The following is a 9,277-nucleotide window of genomic DNA, read 5'->3' on the forward strand; positions in this document are numbered from 1 at the left end:
TTTTTCCTGAGGAATGAAGAGGTTTTATCACTTTTACAGTGAACCCACATTCTCAATAATAAAATTCATAGATTTTAATGTTAAAAACTAAAAAGCGTCGTCTCAGCAAAAGAAACAATCAGTGAAGTGAATAGAGAGCCTACAGCTTGGGAACAAATTTTTACCTCCTACACATTAGACAGAGCACCAATCTCTATGGTACATAAAGAAGTCAAAAAGCTAAACACCAAAATAATAAGTAACCCAATCAATAAATGAGCCAAGGAACTGAACAGACACTTCTCAGAAGGTGATGCAATCAATCAACAAATATATGAAAAAATGTTCAACATCTCTAGCTATTAGAGAAATGCAAATCAAAACTTCTCTAAGATTTCATCTCACTCCAATCAGAATGGCAGCTATTAAGAATACAAACAACAGTAAGTGTTGGCTGAGGATGTGGGGAAAAAGGCATACTCAGACATTCCTGGTGGGACTACAAATTAGTGCATCCAATCTGGAAAGCAGTATGGAGATTCCTTGGAAAACTTGGAATGGAACCACCATGTGACCCAGCTATCCCACTCCTCAGTTTATATCCAAAGGATAAAAAACAGCATACTACAGGGACACAGCCACATCATTACAGGGACACAGCCACAAACCTTATTTGTTTGTTTTTCTGTACTGAGAATAGATAAACTGTAGAACCAATCTAGATGCCCTTCAGTAGATGAATGGATAAAGAAAATGTGGTATTTATACACAATGGCTTTTTGAAATATTTGAAGTAGTGTTTAGATTCCCTTTGCGGTCCCTTAGTCTCCTGCTGGGAACTATATATCTAATCCTTTGTGCTAAATGCTACCATCAGCTGAGATGTACCTAAGGTTTATTGTGTGTGTGTTTACTTTTCCTCCAAACTGTGAAGTTTGATTGGCACAATCAGGTTCATTTTAGAGTATTTGTTTAATATCACTAATTTTGAATGCTGGAGTCCTAGAAAAGCCAGTGCCTTTGGCTAAGAACACGTTAAAAGAGCTACTTTTCGCCTGGTGCAGTGGTGCATGCCTGTAATCCCAGTAGCTCTGAAGGCTGAGACAGTAGGATCATGAGTTCAAAACCAGCCTCAGCAAAAAGTGAGGCACTAAGCAACTCAGTGAGACCTTGTCTCTAAATAAAATATAAAATGGGGCTGGGACTATGGCTCAGTGGTCGAGTGCCCCTAAGTTCAATCCCTGATACCAAAAAAAAAAAAAGCTACTTTTATAGTAATGCTAGCAACTTAGAACCTTATTTGTTTGTTTTTCTGTACTAAGAGTAGAACCCAGGGCCTCACATATGCTAGGCAAGCACTGTATCACTGAGCTATATCCCCCAGCCCAACCTTTGGAAAACTACCTCTTTCTTACTTTCACTATTTGCTGTCTTGATATATCAGAACTTTTTATTTCTTTAGGGGACTTTGAAAATATAAAATGAAGTTTTATACATACATACATATACATGTTTTGAGACAGGACCTCCCTAAGTTGCTGAAACTGGCCTTGAACTTGTGATCCTCCTGCCTCAACCTCCTAAGTAGCTTTGAGTTACAGACATGTGCCGCCATACCTGACTTGAAGTTATATTTTAAAAAGCCAAAAATTTTTTTAAAGTCTTTTATTTCCCATAAAACAGAAATAAAAATGACAGGCCTATAAAACTTCCTTAACTTTAAAAATTGTTTTTACTTTAATACTTTGAACTAGGTAATTAACTGGCCAATGCTCATGTTGAAGCTGCAATTATAGCTATATAGCCTATAGACTATGATACTAGCCTTTTTATATTTCTGCAAAATATACTCATAATACTGCCACTGTCACAAGTACTTAGAAGCTTATCTTCAGGTCTCACTCTCCTAGAATGAATTTTATTCCCAAGTCTCAAGAAATTATTTAATGTTTATATTTCCAATGATTCTGTCATACCTGTGATGAGGTTGGTGGTTTTCTCTAAAACCTACCATTATGAGTTTTGTGCAATTTAATAGCTGTCTATAGAGTACTATTGAAAAAGCTTTATTTACTCAGTGAACATGAAGCTGCACCGCATGCTAGGTTTAAGAATCCATTTGCATCAGGGGGCCACACTGCAGATGTCTGCACATCCCAAGAGGGTTCTGCATTTCTGCCATTGTCCAAACACAACTGCTATCTACAGATCAAAGCCAAATCCAACTACTTAAAAAAACATTTTGGTATGATTTATTTACCTGTAAGTTTATTCTGCTTGTTTTTCAGCCTCCTTTTTACTGCCGAGATGTTGCTGAAATGTATGATAATATTCTTCACAAGCCTCTAAGTTTGAGGCCAGGAGTGAGCCTCACAGCCTGGTCCATTCTGGAAGAACTCCTAGAAAAAGACAGACAAAATCGACTTGGGGCCAAAGAAGACTTTGTATGTAATATGTTTCCCAGTATCAGCTCTACTATATCTTATTTAAAATTTGGAGATAAATCCTTATTTTATATGACATTTGATGGTATAAATACAGCTATTAAAGAATAGCACAACTGGTGAAGGATTTAACTCAATGGTAGAGTACTATCCTAGAATTAATGAGGCCCTAGGTTTAATCCCCAGCACCAAAAATAACAACAAAAAAAAACCCAGCACAACTGAAACAAAAAGCATACTCGTCCCCACAATTTTCACTAGTATTCATAACAGGACTATATAGTGCTTAAAGCACTTTGACTTATATTTTTTCACTTAATCTTTATAATAATTTAATCTATTCTTTATACTTCATATCTAGCTTTCATGTCCTGTTACTTACTTGATTTTTATGTACAGTTTCCTCTCCCTTAACTTTCCTTCTTTTTTTAAAAATTTTTTATTCATAGATGGACACAATAATTTTATTTTGTTTATTTATTTTTATGTGGTGCTGAGGATGGAACCCAGTGCCTCACATGTGTGAGGCAAGCACTCTGCCACTGAGCCACAACCTCAGCCCCTCCCTTTCCTTCTTTTTAAAAAAATGTTACAGCTGGGCACAGTGGTGCACACCTGGAATCTGACAGGCTAAGGCGCAAAGATCGCAAGTTTGAAGCCAGCTTCAGCAACTTAGGGAGAACCTGTCTCAAAATGAAAAGGGCTGGGAATGTAGCTCAGTGGTAGAGCACCACTGAGTTTAATCCCCAGTACCTTGACCAGTGTGGTGGGTAAATGTGGGTTGGGCATGTAGCTGAGTAGAAGAGTGTGCACATCTGCAAGTTTCTGGGTTTGGTCCCTAGTACCACAAAAAGAAAAATAAATGTGTTTCTTCAGGCTTTTTGAAATATTCTGAATAGTTCCCCCAACTTATCTCTTATAGCAGATGATCTTGTTTTGTGTTTTATAGGGGAAAAGAGCCATCAGAGTGGAACTAATTCAGCTTCCTGCTGTCAAACTTGCAGACCTTACATGCACCTTTACCTGCCATTCCTTCTCCCTGTTATGGTGGAAAAGGTCCATTTCCATCTGTATACTGGATTGTGTCCCCTAGCTAGGAACCCTGTGCATGTCTTTTTCTGTACAAGAAGCTCCTCCCTTGTTTTAGTCAGCTTTTTCATTGCTATGACCAAAGGACCTGACAAGAACAATTTTAAAGGAGAAAAAATTTATTTGAGGGGGCTCATGGTTTCAGAGGTCTCAGTCCATCAACAGCTAGCTCTGTTCCTTGGGGCTCAAAGTGAGAAAAAACATGGCAGAACAGTATGGCAGAGGGAAGCTGCTCACATTATAATCAGGAAGCAGAGAGCAAGATGAAGCTCAACTCACCAGTATATCCCAAAGGCATACCCCCAGTGATCTACCTCCTCTAGCCACACCCTCTCTGCCTGCAGTTATCTCTCAGTTATCCCTGTCACATGATTAATTTGCTAATTTGGTTAAGGCTCTCATAACCCAAATCATTTCACCTCTGAATATTCTTGCATTGTCATACATGAGCTTTTGGGAGACATCTCATATCCAAACCATAACATCCCTCTTGTTCTGTTTCTTTCCTATTGATAATGAAATATTATCAAATCTGCTTTTTTTTTTGGTACCAGGGATTGAACTCAGGAGCACTCAACCACTGAGCCACATCCCCAACCCTATTTTATATTTTATTTAGAGACAGGGCCTCACTGAGTTACTTAACTCCTTCCTTTTGCTGAGGCCAGTTTTGAACTCGTGATCCTCCTGCCTCAGCTTCCCGAGCTGCTGGGATTACTGGCGTGTGCCACTACGCCCAACTGAGTCTGCTTTTTAGAAGGAAAAAACCTTCAACCCTACTGTTGTATGAGGTACTACTATTCATCTTCTTCCCTTCATTGCCAGACTTGTTGAAAGTTTTCTATATTTAGGCTCCCATTTCCTGTCTTTTCATATTTCTTAGCCTACCAGAAAATAGCTACCAGAATAGGATATGTCTATTCCTTAGCTTGCTTAACATTCCCCAGTTCCCTGGGCTCCTTCTAGAACACACTCATCTCATTCTGGGCCCTCTGCCATACTCTTCTGTGTGATTCCCTCTTCTTCAGCCTACTAGTTGTGGCATTGCCTTGTGGTTATCCTAAACCCTCTTTTTCTTCTGTGCTCTTTTTCTGGACCATTTTATTTTGGTCCTGTGGCTTTAGCTATCTGTATGACTTTATCTCTTACATTTATATCTTGAGACCTCTTTTAAATTCTAAACTATAGTATCTGCCCACTTCTCCCACACCTGGGTTTCCTTAGAATACCTCAGTGACAGCATGTTCAAAATTGAAATCCTAGCACTGGGGAAGCAGATCATGATAGAACTCTTACTCAGTGTGGGAAAGGCCCTGAATTCAATCCCTAGTACTACCAAAAATAATCTACCTACCTACCTATATGTATGTGTATATGAAAATTGAAATCCTGCTCCCATCCTCTTGTTCTCTTCTTTCATATTAAATGATATCATTGTCCATCTGGTTATTCTGTTAAGAAATCTGAAAGGCCTTCTTGACTTTTCTCTCTTCATAAATTTCATATTTAATAACAGGTTCTATTGCATTTGCCACCTAAATCTTTCCAATAACCAGACACTTCTTTATGATTTGACTCTCCAATTCATTTCCCCTTAATAGCCAGGGAAAACCAGCCAAACAACAACAGCAACAATAGTAGATATCCCTGTACCTAATACTCCTTGATGGATTCCCATAACCCTGGAATAATCTGAAATTCTTAACATAGACTCAGCATGGACCGTTCAGCTCTTGAGCTTCACCTGATGTGACAGTCCCTTCTGTCCCTGTGATACTGAGTCTCATTTTCTTTTTTTTAAAGAGAGAGAAGAGAGAGAATTTTAATATTTATTTTTCAGTTTTTGGCGGACACTGCATCGTTTGTATGTGGTGCTGAGGATCGAACCCGGGCCGCACGCATGCCAGGCGAGCGCGCTACCGCTTGAGCCACGTCCCCAGCCCAACTGAGTCTCATTTTCTTGACCAAACTAAACTCTTTTCACCATAGAACCTTCCTATTCTGCCTGGAACATTGTTCTTTTATTTTGTCATATTTATCTTTAAGATCACTGGTCAGACATCACTTTAAGAAATCTTTTTTAACGCACCAAACCACATTGGATCCTAGTTTATACACTCCCATGGCACCTTGCAGGGGAGAGAAAAAATCTAGAATCAGTACTGTGCCAACTTTTGATAGTACCAACCCAGAGTACTTTTTTTTTTGGTAGTAGAGTTCATCACTTTAACTTTACTTCCACTCCACTGTATAGAATTATTGGCTCAACTTATTTATATCCTCTGTTCAGGTAGTAATTCTTTGGTGCCTTCTTATTTTCATAGCACTTTTATTTCTATATTTTTGTGTTCATCTTTAAAACAACCTGTGAAGTATTTAGATCAGAAATATTAACCCAGTTTTACCTGTGAGAAAACTGTTGTGAAGGGACATAAGTTTAAGTAGGTCATTTAAAGTAACTGTCTTTCACAATGTCTACCACCATTTTGCCACATGAATGACATAAACATTTGCCTAAAAAAATTATTGGGGAGCAAAATAATAATGATTTGGCCTCATAAAATTCTTCAGTGAGTACTTAATATATTCTTCATCATTAGTAAAAATTCTTTTTTCTTAATATTCTAGCTTGAAATTCAGAATCATCCTTTTTTTGAATCACTTAGCTGGACTGACCTTGTACAAAAGAAAATTCCACCACCATTTAATCCTAATGTGGTGAGTATATACCCAAATCTTTTTTTCTAAAGTAGGGAAACATAGAACTGTAGTTATTATAATTTTGGAAATAGATCTCAAAATCTAACCTGAATGAAATAATGTCAGTATTTAAATATTTGTGAAATATGTCACACAGGGTTATTTACTGCAACTAATAACTTTCATAAGTTTGTTAGTTACATTAGGTTAATGAAAATATCTTCCAGCACAGTTGTGAAGTGTTTTTGTTTTGTTTTGTTTTGTTTTTGGAGCATGAGTGAGAAAGAAATGAATTCAGTAAGTTAAAAGAAAAAAAGCAAATTAAAGTAACTTGTTACGTATCATTTTTATACTTACTAAATCAATAAACATTTTTAAGTAACACTTTCTTATATGGAAGGATCAAGCATTCCAGGTTTCCCTGGTCTCAGCTCAATTTGTAGACATACCAGGCTAATTAATATTTTTAGTTTATAATCTCTTCTGAGATTATAAACTTAATGACTTGGACATTTCAGTGATTCCCTTCCAGTAAAGCAGAAAAAAAATTAAATCACCTGGATTTGTATCCCAGTTTTTATCTGTAAATATATTCAAAGTCCATTAGCTTGCATCAGACTCATAAAGGAAGAATAAAACTACTGCCTGTGAACCTAAGCAGTGGCTGTACTCCATTCCCCATGAACCTGGTCCACTTGGGTGTCCACAGCTAAGAAAGCCCTATCAAAGGCTTCATGACCTCTGTAGCACAAGAGTGACCTTTCACAGTTTTACTTGCAGCCCCTTCTTTCCTCCATCAGAAGGCTCTATTTATCCAGAGATGAGAAAGTAGATGGACAGGCATTCCTGGAAGCTCAAATGCAGAATGCTATCCTGAAAACCCACCTGAGCTTTGTTTCTGAATATAGGGCTGGTGGTAGGTAGAGAGAAGGGGGATCAGTTATAGGGTCTCAGATTCACATTAGCAGAGGTAAGGGGGCCTCTATTATGTGAGCCTTTCTCAACTTTCTCTTTCCCCTCCCCACCCAACAACAAGAACCTTAACTGTTAGTGCAGATAGCCTTACCTCAATAAAAGTACAAAAAGAAAAAGTAGAAATTTGAAGTAGGAAAACATCTAAACTTATTAGGAAAAAAATAAAATCATAAAAACATTTTATGAAGGGTGAATGAAAGAAAAGCCAAGGTGACTAATATCGTTCTTTTGATGTTTTAGGCTGGACCAGATGATATCAGGAACTTTGATACAGTATTTACAGAGGAAACTGTTCCATATTCTGTGTGTGTATCTTCTGACTATTCTATAGTGAATGCCAGTGTACTGGAGGCTGATGATGCATTTGTTGGTTTTTCATATGCACCTCCTTCAGAAGACTTATTTTTGTGAACAATTTGCTATTCAGAAACTATCATGCAAATATAAGACTGCGGATGGGACTGAGACTCCTATTTTTGTGAATATATTCAAATATGTATAACAGTGCCTCATTTTTACATGTAATGTTAAAAACTATGAAAAATGTATTTTCTGCTGTATGCAAGAAAATAGGGCGTTTCAAAGAGCTGTTTTGGATTAAATTTGTATTCTTGTTTATTAAGCTTATTTTTAAACAGAAAATTTAAAAACTGTTATTCTTAGCATTAACCTATTTTTGAAGAAAACTTTTTTGCTATTGACTGTTCTTTTTCCCTCTTAAGTTTACACTAACACCCAAGATAGACTGTTTTGTAGCAGTCTATTTCAGTTCAGTTAACTTATATTAATACCTTTGTAATTCTACTACGACTTTTGTTATCAAATCAGAACTATGCAATTGGTACATGGTTGTTTAAGAAGAAACCGTATCTTTCCACGATAAATCACTGTTTGAAATAATCGGGTCCTGGTAGGGTAAAAATGTAAAAGCATAATTAACATATTGGCTGCTAGTTAACACTGTTAATAACTGTTCATTTTGCTGATAATAAAATAAGTAACAAAGTAGTAAAAAATGAAATCATTTGCTTTTGAAATACCGGTTCAAATTTGTGAATTATTTTTTCTCTACAGGGAAATTAAAAATGGTTTAAAATTTTAAGGATTCCCAAAGATTTGGAGGGTAATAAAGTACTGCCAGAATTTATTTTTAGGTGGTGCCAAAAAGCAACCGTATGTCATGTATTTATATTACAAATATATTCTATTTATGTTCCTTTGGGTCTTTTGAATGTTTAATATGCTGTTAAGTAAGTTTAAATCTAAAAGTGGTATTTTTGCTTTTACAAATAGCTATTTCAAACTATCTTCCTAGTTGGTTACATAAAAAGAAATATGTAGCTCTATAGAATATTTACCTGATTGGGAAATGTAAATGTATATAGTTTTATTACACTGTAACAAAAGTTAAAAATAGTTTAGGCAGGTGCATACTAAATATCTTTTTTAAAATTTTCTTTAGTGGTTCTGGGGATCAAACCCAGGGCCTTGTGCCTCCTAAACACTGCTGTACCACTGAGCTACACCCCAAATTCTTCAATTTCTGTATGTATCTTATAAAAAGTAAGGAGCTTGGCATGGTGGCACATGCCTGTAATCCTGGTGGCTTGGGTGACCGAGGCAGGAGGATCACGAATTCAAAGCCAGCCTGAGCAAAAGCAAGGCACTGAGCAACTCAGTTAGACACTGTCTCTAAATAAATAGAGCTGGGGATGTGGCTCAGTGATTGAGTGTCTCCGAGTTCAATCCCCCGTACTCCTCTGCAAAAAATGAAACTGACTTTAAAATCATAACATACTAGTAATTTGTGCATTTGTAATGGTAAAAGAGAATGGCTATAGAAAAAAAAAAAAGAATGCTTAACTTGGAATTCTGGTTCTGAGAGTGGTGGATTTTCAAGTCCTGTAGGAAGCAGTATTGTGAGAGGTTAGTGACCCAATTTAGATGTCTCTAAGAACAAATTTCCCTTCCATGTATTCTCTTCAGAAAGAAATCACAAAAGCATTTCTCACCAATACCCTTTGGCTCATAATTCAACAGAACAGGGAAGAGGGATATGCTTTTGTTCAGTTAATAATAATTACATTCAA

General features: G+C 36.8%; 1 protein-coding gene across 9 annotated transcripts in view; it reads left to right on the forward strand.

The window, feature by feature from the left end:
• Sgk3 (serum/glucocorticoid regulated kinase family member 3) overlaps positions 1 to 8,404 on the forward strand; it is a 116,173-nt gene extending 107,769 nt beyond the window's left edge. For 6 of the 9 annotated variants that reach the window (XM_071602336.1, XM_071602334.1, XM_071602329.1 and 3 more), the window contains 4 exons: positions 2,268 to 2,423; positions 3,373 to 3,479; positions 6,141 to 6,230; positions 7,428 to 8,404. In XM_071602336.1, coding sequence (XP_071458437.1) covers positions 2,268 to 2,423; positions 3,373 to 3,479; positions 6,141 to 6,230; positions 7,428 to 7,518 — 444 coding nt within the window. In that variant the 3' untranslated portion in view covers positions 7,519 to 8,404. Of the gene's footprint in view, positions 1 to 2,267; positions 2,424 to 3,372; positions 3,480 to 4,208; positions 4,304 to 6,140; positions 6,231 to 7,427 lie in introns of those variants that run through there. The other 3 variants (XM_027932886.2, XM_027932884.2, XM_071602335.1) reach the window with 2 other exon arrangements.
• Positions 8,405 to 9,277: the final 873 nt, after the last annotated feature.

This window comes from Marmota flaviventris, chromosome 15, assembly GCF_047511675.1.
Source record: "Marmota flaviventris isolate mMarFla1 chromosome 15, mMarFla1.hap1, whole genome shotgun sequence".
NCBI classification, from domain to species: domain Eukaryota; kingdom Metazoa; phylum Chordata; class Mammalia; order Rodentia; family Sciuridae; genus Marmota; species Marmota flaviventris.